Raw genomic sequence first — 14,348 nt, 5'->3', positions numbered from 1 at the left:
TCTGTGCTTGATAGTCAAATAGCGGGGCACGGGTGGCCCAGTCGTCTAAGGCGCCGCGATTCGCTGTGCAGCGTTGCGTCCCTTGGGCACGCCAGAAACCTATGATTGTGGGTTCGAATCCCGGTTTGCCCCAATTATGTTTCTAGGTTTGTCAGCACCATACCCGTGCTCGTGGGTTTCACCAAAGTGGTAAATGTCTGAGACCTGCATCACTTGGGGCTTTCCTCCCACATTAAGCTGACACGCCGTGATAAAACTGGAATACTGTTAAAAGCAGCGTTAAACTCAACTCACTCACTCTTTGATATTCAATTGCTGTAATCAGCATTATTACCCGGTAAACCTATCAACCAAATCGTAACAATGCCAAATTGATATAAAACATGTTGTATTGTCCTATACTTAACATGCTTAATACATAGATTGTGTGAATTGAGTGACAGGCATGGTAAAGGCATAAAGCCACAATTAACTAGCAATAACACAAGGCCCATGTAATGCCTAGACAATCTACACCCAAGTCCCAGTGTGGGGTCCTATCAGGGATCTGGTTACCCTAGCTGATTTGCTTCAATTGACTGATAAGATTTGTTTCAAATGTAAACAGCTTGTACTTGTGTATGGTCCTGAGAGCATATTGCCAGAACTGGCTTACCTATGTCTGCTGATGTCCCTTGTTACTTGTTGGAAACACTTTCATCCTCAGCTGGAGGTAGCATATGTGAGGTAGGTGGTAAAGACATTGGGGGTAGGGATTGTGTTAGAGTACTAGACATTGGGGTGGGGATTTTGTAGGGGTACTAGACATTGGGATTGGGTGGGGGTACTAGACATTGGGATGGGGAGTGTGTAGGGGTACTAGACATTGGGGGTGGGGATTGGGTGGGAGTACTAGACATTGGGATGGGGAGTGTGTAGGGGTACTCGACATTGGGGTGGGGATTGGGTGGGGGTACTAGACATTGGGGTGTTGATTGGGTGGGGGTACTAGACATTGGGATGGGGAGTGTGTAGGGGTACTAGACATTGGGGTGGGGATTGGTGGGGGTACTAGACATTGGGGTGGGGATTGGGAAGAGGTACAAGGCATTGGGTTGGGGATTGGGTAGAGGTACAAGACATTGGGGGTGGGGAATGTGTAGGAGTCCAATATGGGGAGTGGGGATTTTGTAGGGGTACAAGACATTGGGGGTAGGGATTGTGTAGAGGTACAAGACATTGGGGTGGGGTACCAAGGACCCATGGCTTGTCATGAGAGGTGATGGGGCACAGGTGGCACAGACCTCTGAGGTGAAACAATTGACTGTAGGCTTGCCAGAAACCTGTGATCATGGGTTCCCAGATTGCTCTGCTTATCAATTCCTGCTTTCCTCCAACATCCAGCCATGGTACAAGGCATTGTGAAATAACTAATAAGCGTTATTCAACACAATTCACTCGCTCGCTCTCTTACTTGGGGCGGTGGGGTAAAGTTTTCGTTCGTCACACTGAAGGCCCAGGTTTGAATCCCCACATGGGAACAATGTGTGATGCCCATTTCTGGTGTCCCCAACCATGATATTGCTGGAATATTACTAAGAGCGGCGTAAAGCCATGCTCGCTCACTCACTCACTCACTCACTCACTCACTCACTCACTCACTCACTCACTCCTTTTTTTGATAAATTTTTTATTAGCAATAAAATGGGGCATGTTTTTATGCCAAAACGAAAAAAAATGCCATAGAACAAAAGTTTTGCCTGCATGATTACGAAACTTAATTAGATCCATGGTCTGGTCGTGAGACATCAATACTAGCAACCACTTGCTGGTGTCTGTTAAAGAAATGAGTGTGGTGCCTCATAATAGCCATGGCTTACAAACAGCATTTGATCGTTGAGACGAAACTCGAAAGAAAATACTCTGTTGAAGTCTTATGTTTATTTTGAGAGTAATTTGTCTGAAATTATCTCTTGATGAAAAAACATCAAGGTGAGTGATCATGACGTTCATTGTAGTCTTTTTGTTCCTGTAGATTCCGGGTTAGAATGTGTTCCCTGTATGCCATGATCATCTCCCTGTGGAGATTCCTGGCAGAATAGGTGACCTCGGTGCCGTTGTACAAAGCGATCTAAGCGCTAAGATGATTGTAACTCCCATAGCACTATGATCGCTTTGTACAAGTGGGCCCTGTACTTCAGGCATGTCTCCCAGTTAGGATTCTGGGTTAGAAAAGACCCCCTGTCAGTCCTCACTGTATTCTGCAGCCCCCAAAAATTCAAATTCTGCAGGCCATTTTTGTAAATTATCCAATCAAATTTTGATAACTTTGCACACAGTTCTGCAAACTTTCAGCTTAGTTTTCATGAATTTAGTAGTTTTTCACCTGATTGACTTGTGGCAGGCATTTTTATGATAAATAAAATAAAGAATAGTTTATTGACGTGAATCTGGAGATCACTTGTGTAAACATACAGGCATGCACTTTCAGTAAGCAGTAATATAACAGTAAAAATTCACTTCAAAACAAAATAAATATCTGTTTACATGTTTAAAACCAGTTAAAATTCTGCAGTGTTTTTGACGAATTCTGTGGCAGATTAATGCAAAACTCTACATGAGTACTGCACAAAATGTGATTATCTGCAAGATTGCCTGTGTTTATCATCTGGACCAATTTTGTATTAAATGCTGATATTCTGTAGTCAAGGTGTAGGACTGAGTTTCCCTATAGTGTAGTTGTACAAGTTGTGTTGTTGTTCCTCGTAGCACTGGACTTCAGCCAGTGGAGACTATCAACAGCATCAGAAACTGGTACTCGGTCCAGTCAGAACATAAAATACGAACGTTTCAGGATAAGTAGAAATAAGTGAGTTAGAGAGTATGGTTTCGGGCCACTTTAAGCAATATTGCAGAAATATCACAGCTGGTACACCAGAACTGGGATTCACACATGTAGGGGGAATTGAACCTGGTTATTAAATTCAGGAAATTACCTTTATAAATCCCATCAGTTAAATGAAATGTTATCATTCTGTATAATGTTCTCCTTGTATGTATTTATTATTATCACTTCTTTTGCCTGTGTTTTCTTTAAATGATCATGTACTGATAAGCTGTATGTCTTTAAATTCAATAAAGAATATGAGTTGAGCCATAAGGCTACCCCACCTTCCCAGTATAAACAATACATTGTATTTGAAAGGTTTTCTTACAAACAACATCTTAAGGACTGATGAATTTCTCCTGCTCTTAAAGTATGTTCATAAACCTATAGTTAGTGCGTAAGTTCTTGTGTTCAAGTTTTGTCAAGAGTTTACAATTATTCTTTCAAAACTACGTACTTTTATCTTTTGGCAGCCAAAGTGACAAACATTCTTGACATAATTCAATTTTCAGCGAAGAATTCCTGAAGTGCATTCCTTCTTTGAACAACAGGAAAATATGCTGCTATTTTCTTTAAGACTTATTATTGCTGGCAGTATTAACAGACATTTTATCAAGGCATCATGATAATCTCTGTGTACAAGCAGTTCCAAGGAGGATAGCATGTAGTGATAACTGTGGTGGTGCTTGATGGGAAGGCATGGCTGTTAGCCTCTCAAGACAGGAAACCATTTGTTCCTTCTCAGCCAAATGTTTTCGAGCTTCTTGTTTCAAAGATTTGTGTAGACAGACCATGTTCAGGTTCAAACAGTTTCTAAATTGATCCTCAGCCATGAGAGAGAGAGAATAATCAAATGGCACTCGAGGTTTTGATGTATCTTCGTTCTGTGATCTTGCGATCTGCATCACATTGGACTTTCCTCTTCACATGGGGGCACAGTCTCCAAGTTGTCTAAGACGCCGCAGTTCGCTGTGCAGATTTGCATCCTGTGGGCATGTCAGAAACCTATCATTGTGGGTTTGAATCCCGGTTTTCTCCGATTATGTTCTAGGTTTGTCTGCAACATACCCATGTTCGTGGGTTTCACCAAAGTTATAAACGTCTAAGGCCTGCATCCCTTCGGGCTTTCCTCAAAGAAGTATTAAATCCCAACTCCTGTGACCTGGCTTATGAAGTTTTTCACGGAGTCCCAGCGGTGTGATGTTGCTTTGTAAGTGCAATAATCTTGAACTCTTGAAGATCCGGGTTAGAATAGGTCTTCAGCAATCCATGTATGCCTAAAAGGCGACTATGCTTGTGGTAAGAAGCGACTAACGGGATCGGGTTGTCAGGCCTACTGTCTTGGTTGATGCATGTCATCATATCCCAACTGTGTGGAATGATGCTCATGATGTCAATCACTGGATTGTCTGGTCCATATTTACATGGATTATTTACAGACCACCATCAGCTGGAATATTGCTGAGTGGGGCGATAAACAACAAACAAACAAACAAACAAGAATCTTGAATTCAATGTTGAATTCACAGAACCGAACTGAACCGACCTGACCCAAACCGAATGATGTAGATATTGTGACCTTTGACCTCTGGTTTCCCTGTACCAGGCCTAAACCCATGTCACAGTCCATGGCACTGGAGATACTGGGGGAACCCATTCACCTTTGCTGATGTTTTGTTATGCAGCAGTGGCACGCCCTCGCCAGGAAAAGATATAACACCTCTTGACTTGTAGTGATCCAGGTGATCTTGACATTTGGAGGCAAGGTTAGATCAGCTAGGGGAACGTGGCATGAAGGATATCCTGGTTCCGAGACTGTCTCTACTCGCAACATAGTGAGGATACCTTGGCCATGAATGGGTTACGATGGTATGTGTCTGACAGTGCACTGGAAATACCTGTATGACTTATGCTGGTATATTTAGGCTATGAGAATAGTATTTCCATGGAAGGCACCCCATACTTATAATGAGTTGTTAGACAAATTGATTTCATTGTAGACAGCAGGGTCTTATAACGCTTTTTTGTGAAGAATTTATGAAATAATACCCCAAGGCTAATTATGAGTGAGGCTTGAAAGAAGGAAAGATTGCTGATATAAATTGATTTTTGTTATCTCAACATCGTTATTTTGAAATAAGTAGCAGCAACTATTAGAAAAGCCCCTGTGGGGATTCTGGGTTAGAATAGGTCCCCCGCAACCTATGGTGGTCGTACAGGGCGTCCAAATGGATCAGTAGTCAGACTTGGTGACTTCATTGATGGCAGGGGCGGTCGGATAGCCTAGTGGTTAAAGCGTTCGCTCGTCACACCGAAGACCCGGGTTTGATTCCCAACATGGGTACAATGTGTGAAGCCCATTTCTGGTGTCCCCCGCCTTGATATTGCTGGAATATTGCTTAAAGCGGCGTAAAACCATACTCACTCACTCACTCATTGATGGCATGTCATTGTACTCTGATGGAGTGGATTGTTGGTCACAATATTGATCATAGGATTGTCTACTCCAGACTTGATTATTTACAGACCACCATCATATAACTGGAATATAGCCCAGTGTGTCGTTAAACAACAAAGAAACAAATATCAGACACTGGCGGATTCAAAGGGCATGTGTAGATGGTGAGTCACTTCGTGACTTGGGTATTATGTGTACCCCACCTTTTTCAAAATTCTGGCATTGCCTCTGTCAGAAAAGCCCCCTAAAGATCTATTTCAGTATCTGTAACGTATAAGGTAGCATTTTCCGCCATTGGCACTTACGGTGACTTATATACCTGACAAAATGCTTTGTTTGCTCTGCACTTTCTTGAGGACTTACGAGCTGCCATGATATATTGCTGTTTCATTATTGCAGGCTTTTAGTTTGGGTACAATACTATGCTGTTTGATAAGACAGTGAAAGCAAATTGATTCTACTTGGCTCTAATGTTATGTTGGCTATCTCAATATGAACCAATATTTTTTTTCAATAATTTTTTCCTTTTTCATCTGTAAAAACAAAAAATCCAATTTGGTATATTGAAGTTATTTTTTACCATAATCTGGAAGGTGGATCTTTGGTAACCATTGGGAGATCTATTCTGGTTGCATGATGTCTATGACATACATTTGTGGTATACACATTGAAACTATGTGTTTTGATATTTATTGTGCCAAGATTCTGGAGCAGGGTAGGTGAGAAGACATGAGATTGCTCAGATAACTGAAGTTAGGGGCAGGTGACTTGGGTTTCATGCTGCTTTGAACAGTATTTCAGTTATATCACGGCATGTCAGCTTAATGTTGAGGGAAAGCCCGAAGTGATGCAGGTCTCAGACGTTTAGTGCAATGCCTTGTACCATGGCTTGATGTTGGGGGGAAAGCCTGAAGTGATGCCCACAAGCATAGGTGTGGTGTTGACAAACCTAGAAACATACAGGGATTCAAACTGACAACCATAGGTTTCTGGCATGCCCAAGGGAAGCAACTCTGCACAGCGAATTACGGCGACTTAGACGACTGTGCCCCCTGTGCTCCTTAAAGAATCATTTCATTACACAGAGTGATCTGTTTGAACATTTGCTGTATGGATTGGTGCTCCTGCTATCAACCTTTGGTTTGTTGGATTCTCACATGATTCTCACTCCCTCTTGTTGCATACTGTTTTATGTGCAAAAAAAATGAAAAAAGAGAAAACATCTCGGTGCCTAAACTAAGAATGAATAGGAAAAAGAGCACATTTTATTATAAATACGAAATTGTGTGATTCGGTAATAAAGTTGACCCCACTGTTATAGATTTTTAAAACTTTGTGCCAAGATATGAGTAACATATTTGTCTGTACACAATACATACTTATGGTGTGAACATTGTGCTTTGCAAATGAATAATTTTGGATGATTTAAAGAAAATAATCAAACCATTGTTAATCGTTTCCATTTAATTATTCAGTGTGTAATGCTTACGCTCCTCATGCCGATGGCTTGGGTTCGATTCCCAACATGGGTACAATGTGTGTTGCCTGTTTTTGGTGTCCCCAATCGTTATATTGCTGGAATATTGCTAAAAGCGGCGTAAAACCATACTCACTCACTCGATAGCCCAGAATCTGTGAAACCCTTTACAGTGGCTTACTGATGTTCCCACAATAATATTGCTGGAATATTGCTAAATGTCATAAAACCCAATTGTGTGGATCGATGATCATTATATTAATCACTGGATTGTCTGGTCCAGACTAAATTATTTACAGATCTCCATCATATAGCTGGGATATTGCTGAGTGTGGCGTGAAACTACAAACCACCACCACCCAACTCCATTTTACCAAAAATGTTTTGGCCGTCTGCACCGAGTCATTCAGTCCGATGATGGAATAGGAGGCCATAATTATTTTCCTACTGTGTATAGTATCTCAATCTCACTGGATCATATACGGCAAATTGTATCATTACAGCGCCCCTGTACATAAAGCTGACACAGCATTGAAACAGTACATGAAAGAGACAGGGTATAGATAACTGGAGACATTTACATTACGATGTCCCAGATAACACCTGTCAACAGCCCATTCTCACTCAGCCATGCGTTCATCAACAGCCTCCTGTAACAGCCCAGACAATATAAGTTAGACTTTAAAGGTTAACACCCAGTTTTCAGGTAATGAAGATGTGCTCAGCCCACGCTTGACACTTACAGATTTGTATTGGCCCCTTGCCATTGCCAACTGATCCCTTAATTTGCGACACAGCTGTGTAATTGAGCAGCAAACAGTCTCTGCTGTACACAATTTGTTCCTTAATTCTATCGAAGCTTGGAATGACACAAGGGAGTTAATCAATTAGTGTAGACCCCACCCAAATCTACCTGTGTCAGGTAGCATAACCTTAAGAAATATTTGTAGATGGATGTGTAGGCTTTATGATATCTTTTTTTTTCAATTTAACATTTGATAAGTTACTGATGTGATCAAAATTTAAGGGCCTCAAATAAATTCTTATTGCTGTTTATCATTGCACTAAACTATGTTCCAGCTATGTGGCAGCAGTCGGTAAATTTGTTTGTTTGTTTGTTGTTTAATGCTGCATTCAGCAATATTTCAGTTATATGACAGGGGTCTGTAAATAATTATCTGGACCAGACAATCCAGTGATTGACATCATGAGCATCGATCCATGCAATTGGGATACGATGACATGCATCAATCAAGCCAGCGAGCCTGACCACCTGATCCGACAAGCATAGTCGCCTTTTATTGCAAGCATGGGTTGCTGAAGACCTCGGAGGTGGATGTTTTGATAACTTACAGATGTGATGATTATCTAAGGGTTTCAAATAAATTCTCATTTGCTGTTGGTCACTGCACTCAGCTAAGTTCCAGCTATTAGGTAGTCGCCTGTAAATAATCGAGTGTGGGCCAGACAAACCAGTCATTGTTAAATAATGAGCAACATCTCAATGACTCACAATCAACCAAATCACCAATGCAGATCCATTAAATTGCTTCTAACAACAAGCATAAGTTGTTGTTGACCCAATCTAACCCAGAATCCCAACAAAATATTGGTTATGCACAAAACAAAACAAAAATGTATTTTCCCCTAGGTTTTCTTTCACTTGGCTTTTTTTTCATATTGTTTTTTTTATTTCTGATGTATTGTGCCATAGCATGAATATACGGGTGTTGCTTGGGAGTCCTTCCAATAGAATAAAAGGAATGCTACTTTATGTAGGTTCAAGCAATGTTGATGCTTTAAAGCATAACTTGACATGAAACTCCATAGCTCAAGGCGATGTTTTTTTTATTATTCATTTTTACAAACATGCAAATATGCGTTCTGATCGAACTTCTATTGTAGGAGCCTGTGGCAATGAAATAGGCATCGTCAATCATAGTTTATGAGGTAAAGAAACTAGTAATAAAAGTGCTCGCTTGTGACTTGATTGAAAAACTCTGGTTTGATTCCATCACGAGAACAACTTGTGAAACTTTTCTGGGAGACCCAGTCCAGCCATAATTTGACTGTAAAATTATTTCCCGAATAAAGAAAAGTCACAATAAGTATGAGAATATTTGAGGAGAGTGTAAGGTCGATGGTTCGATCCCCAGACGTGTCAAACCACAAGGCGTTATAAAATGGTACTTGTTTTTACCCTGTCTGGCACTCGGCATTAAGGGGATAAAACAAAGACTGGTCGGCTCAGAGTCAGTATACAGAGTCTGAGTGGGGTAGCCATGTTAAACTGCGGGATGGTATCTCAGGGGGTTAGCACTATAAAATCAGCATTAGTCCGGACTTGTACAAGCAGCCACAAGTAGTATGCACAGTGCATGTACATCGCTATATTAATGCAATAAGCTTGAAAGATATGTTAAACCCCATTTCACCATGAGCATTTTTGAGCCTTGAGAGGCTGTTTTGTTTCTCTATATATTGAGGTAACATTTGGAAGGCATGTCATAACAATAACGTCAGTGGCAATGCAGGGTCTGAATGTTGGTTGTAAGATGAAGGGTCGTGACAACTTATGTGCCTAATGTCTGTTATCCCTCTGCCAACAGGGAACACTTGCAATCTACCACTGATCGAGATTCAAATATTCATAGGCCGCTATATAACACAGGAATATGTCTGACTGCAGTTTCAAAATGATTTCCTCGATGTTATTAAAATCAATTTATTCATGACGATTTGATACTTCTGTCCATCAAAATCTGACAAACCAGCCAGAATAAGTAATGTTAGTGTCAGTTGAACCTTGAGCGTAGTTTGACCGCCCAGTCAAAATGAAGGAAGTGCCGGACGATGTTACCTTTAAACAAATGTTAAAAAAAAGTATACAAAACGATTGGCTTTAATGTAAAACATATATCGCTCTGTACAGGCTGTTTCAAAAAAAATTTGTTGATTAGAAGTACTTAGGCGACTATGCTTGTCGTAAGAGGCAACTAATCGGATCGGGTGGTCAGGCTCGCTGACTTTGTTGATGATGCATGTCATTGTATCCAAATTGTGTGGATCGATGCTCATGACGTCAATCACTGGATTTTCTGGTCCAGACTCGATTATTTACAGATTGCTGTCATATAGCTGTAATATTGCTGAGTGTGGCGTCAAACAATGAACAAACAAACAAACAAAGAACTACTTGTTTCCTTTTCTTTTTTAGACGAATAAATCAAGTATGCCACTCTGAGCATCACTCATTTGTACCAAGAATTTAGAATCCTTATTAATTCAAGCACTGCTGTGATGATAAATGAAGTGAATTGTTTCAAATCTTCTAAAAAATTAAGGGGTTTGAGGTGCCATAATAGAATTCAAATGTAATCTGTAGTTTTTTTCAAATTCATCAAGCAATATTGGACAAGATGTCTTACATACCATGCAGCCTTCTGTTGACATAGTGTTTCTTTCTTTGTCAGTTTAACGAAAATGTTGAAAGAACTAGTCTCGCCTGCGAAGAGTGCAACCAGCTGTCACAGGTTGATAGACAAGCTTGAGTATATTTCAGTGAAAGTATACATTCTCTTCAGATACGCAATTTATAATTCTGATAAAACTCTGAATTTTTTCATGTCATGCAGATATTTATTCGATATCTAATTTCATAGAAAACAGGAATTACTCCTAACTTGAAACTTAATTATGAGTTTGTAATACAATAACATTGACTGGATAAAAAGAGAAAATACTCTGATTTTATATTTAACTGTTTCAATTTTTATTTTGTTTTCATTATATTTGTCATATTACTCATTTCATATGAAGCCTGAATAGAAATTTTTGAGCAATATTGTTTCAGTAGAGAAATTATGAAGCAGCAATAAATTGATAGTTTATTTTATAGAAAAAGAAATATTGGTAGCGACCAGTAATTGTCTGATACATTTGTCAGATAGTAATATGAACATAAAAAGTATGAAAATGTCCTACAATAGGTTACTATTCTATATTATATACTTTAGTTTATATTTGTAAGCCATGAGAAAGTATTTCACCTGTGCAGGTTTACCATCTGGACAGTATTTCTATCTGTGTAAACCCTTTGAATCTGTTGACTATAATCTGGCTATAAGATGTTTGTACAAGCATACAATCATTGTAAACAGCCATAAACTCCCATAAACAGCCATTTACAAAAGGACTAACTCACACATTACCAATCATTTTTCAGTCGACAAATTTGTCGACATTTCCTGTTTCAAGCTTGAATACCTGGATTGATTGTTAACGATCACCTTGGTTAGATTCACACACTGATTGCCATGCCTGTGCCATACCCTTCACATTATCTTGTATCACAACGTGTCAAAGGTTGACCTACACTCAGCCCCTACAGCACCCGATGACACACTTAGATCACTCTTTAGAGAACTGATTTCCTTATATGTTCAGCAATTCAAATGATGCGTAAATTGTTCACTTTCCAATCACTTAAAGCTGCAATCCATATCTGAAGACCAGGAATTGATTGGTTGCTAGGCAACGAGTATGATGGGCAGAAGGATTGTTGTCCGTATCCCACGCTTTCTTGGTTAATATATAATGAGTCTATCATCACTGTCTTGACATGGTGGGATTAGTATCAAAACCATGTTTAACAGTGTAAATAAATGTGTTTGGATAATGTATACACTGGACAGATGTTGATTTCATAGTCCTCTCTTGCAACATACGTTGCCATTGCACTATACGCTAAGTGATTTCCTATGATAAATTATTCGTTATTGATTTCTGAGGTTGGTGCTGTATGCACATATTGACAACTACAGAACATTATCACACGTAGTTACAGGGACAGAACACCGTACATCTGACAACCGATGCTTCGTTTGTGTCTTGGAGTGAGAATTTAATTCAAATAGTTATCTTACAGACATCGAGAAATTGATTGGAAGCTGATTGTGACCTGTGATGTCATTGGTGACCTGATTTTACCTTCTTAGAGTAATGATATGCTGCATCAGCCCTGGCTTGATGACACTGGGACGTATAGCATACATCAGTTGACTGTGGACTAACTGCCGTAACACACGCTGGGATTATCACTGTGTAGTAACAGGTTGTCTCTCACAAGGGATGGATCTCACTGTGCCACATTGTTGTTGACTGAATGTGATACAAGCACACTATGGTAAGGATGGCGCTGGAATAACCATTGAGTGTTTACTGTTTTAGGTTTTTAGGTCAACAGATTCACTTTGTTACTGATAGCCATAATCTGGAGCCGAGTGTTATGGTAGATTAGAATAGATTAGATTGAATTAGGTATGCTTATTCAAAGATTAGTTTCAGTGTAATGGAACTGTATTTATGTGATGGATGGATGTGTGTATGTACCATTTCCGCTTGTATAATAGGTTTAATCAATTCTGGTACTAACTAGATCCTGGGACGAGGCGGACCGTTATCGTCAGAACATGGTATCTTTAGTTTGTCTGTAACATATGAAAATATTAATAGACATCAGAATGACTTTATCTTTAGGGTCAGGTGAAAGTTTGATCTGCTTGACAGTCATGAATAATAAATCATATTAATAAGAGAAGGAAGGGGCAATATGAATACCTATGGGCCATGTATGATTAGCATTTTTGAGAGTTTTTCAACACATTCTGTTGCGTACTGTCGTTTGAAAGTGACAGTGTGTTTTTATGAAGTAGTTTGATCAGGCACAGCAGGTTCAGTGAGGTGAATATGGACCATGTGTGTTTTCATCCATATCATTTATGTCTCAATTGTCAGGTTGTGTACTTGTGGATGCTAAACTTATCAGTCTCGTCTACACAAGGGTGACTTTGCACCCATGTGTGTTTAGGAAAATAAAATTGTTGTTTGATAAGGTGTGTGTGTCTGTGATAATGAGACATCCTTGAGAGACCTATCCTATGTTGAAACTCCTGTACCTGTTTGTATTCGTCACCACCCCCCTCCCCCATGGTGTGACACCTGCGACGATAAAATGTTAAATTATACAATGATGTCCGTGTCATTTGAAACTCACTGTATCTGAAACAAGATTTAACTCAACGAACCAGTTTGTAAGAATGACAATAATTGATATAAATATGTATAGTATATTTTTACATTCAAACATATAGAGTATGTTTTGGTTATTACAGTCACCTGTAAATTGAGTTATAATTGGTTATATACTTGAGTTATACACTAGGTACCACATGTAGGAATAAGGATTGGGTTTATAATGGCTGATTATTGGCTACATCTGCCTTGTTATATCATCCATAGAATGTTTATAACTAAAGAGGTGGGATAGAAAGTAATTAATTATTATTCATCATCAATATAGATACCCAGCAACCTATGCTGGTCATAAGAGGCTACCAAATGAATCAGGGTGGTCAGGCTTGGTTGATTGCGTGTCATGGTACCCTGAACAGATTATTGCTCACAATATCAATCAATGGATTGTCTAGTCCAGACTTGATTATAAAAAGGCCGCTGTCATATGACCTGATGGAAGGAGCAAGAAGTCCTGAAACGTTACAAACAATAGAGAAATTGTTATCCATAAACAGTCAGTCTTATTAACTAGTATAGAAGGGTTGTTGATATCAGTTGTTATCTCCTAGTGTGGTATATATATAGAGAGTTATTGTCCATCTAAATAAGATAAGATATATCCAACTGATTGTTATGCTTTCATGGTATTTGAATATATGTGCTTATTGTTGTTGAATTCCTTCACCATTTGTCATTCGTTTGTCTCGAACGCTTGTATAGCTAAGTCTTCATCACTGACGGGCCGGCCATGTTAGCCATGACGGCCTCTGTGGTCTAGTGATCTAGTGGTTGAGCATCTGCCAGGGAAATAGAAAGTTGTTTTTTAAATCCCCAGCCCCAAGACGTTAAAATATGGTCCTTGTTGTTACCCTGCCTGGCACTTGGCAATAGGGGGATAAAACAAGGACTGTTCGGCAGTCAGTATACTGTGTCTGAGTGAGATGTTAAACTGCGGCATGGTATCTCAGTGGGCTGGCACTAAAAAAACGGCATTGGTCCAGGCAGGCACAAGCAGCCACACACACTCACACACTCACACACTCACACACTCACTCACACACTCACTCATTCACGCAATCACACAACACCCATGCAACACACACGTGCATGTACGTCACTGTATAATTGCAATAATCTTGACTGTGATGTTAAACCCCATTTCAACTCGCCTCCTGCTCACCAAAGCATAACACTACAGAAACTCTGTTCACCATGGCATAACACTGGAGAATCTCTGTTGTGGTCAGAGGATGTACGTCCATCATGTCTTGTTTTGTTTCCCGATGTTTCAGGTCGGTGATAATTAATTCATATTTCTCTGTTCCTGTTTCTCAGAGGGTTTAACCAGTGCGGTTGTCATGAAAAAAAATCAATAAAGTGGGATAGGAATGAACATGGCAGATGTTAACCCCATATGTATTAACATTTAGACGAGTCAGTTGTGAGGGACTGAACTGATTGGGTCAAAAGAT

At 39.7% G+C, this 14,348-nt stretch overlaps 1 protein-coding gene across 5 annotated transcripts in view; it reads left to right on the top strand.

Moving 5' to 3' along the window:
* The window catches only part of LOC124132670 (microtubule-associated tumor suppressor 1 homolog), a 167,017-nt gene that overhangs the window by 32,641 nt on the left and 120,028 nt on the right, over positions 1 to 14,348 (top strand). For 2 of the 5 annotated variants that reach the window (XM_048388240.1, XM_048388238.1), the window contains exon 1: positions 653 to 726. The exons of 2 other annotated variants lie outside the window; for them this stretch is intronic. In XM_048388240.1, the coding sequence (XP_048244197.1) occupies positions 658 to 726 (69 nt within the window). In that variant the 5' untranslated portion in view covers positions 653 to 657. Of the gene's footprint in view, positions 1 to 652; positions 727 to 11,614; positions 11,987 to 14,348 lie in introns of those variants that run through there. One more of the 5 variants, XM_046496712.2, reaches the window with a different exon arrangement.

This window comes from Haliotis rufescens, unplaced genomic scaffold (assembly GCF_023055435.1).
Source record: "Haliotis rufescens isolate VD_foot unplaced genomic scaffold, xgHalRufe1.0.p SCAF_7, whole genome shotgun sequence".
NCBI lineage: Eukaryota > Metazoa > Mollusca > Gastropoda > Lepetellida > Haliotidae > Haliotis > Haliotis rufescens.
This window is presented reverse-complemented; position numbering and strand designations above follow the sequence as displayed.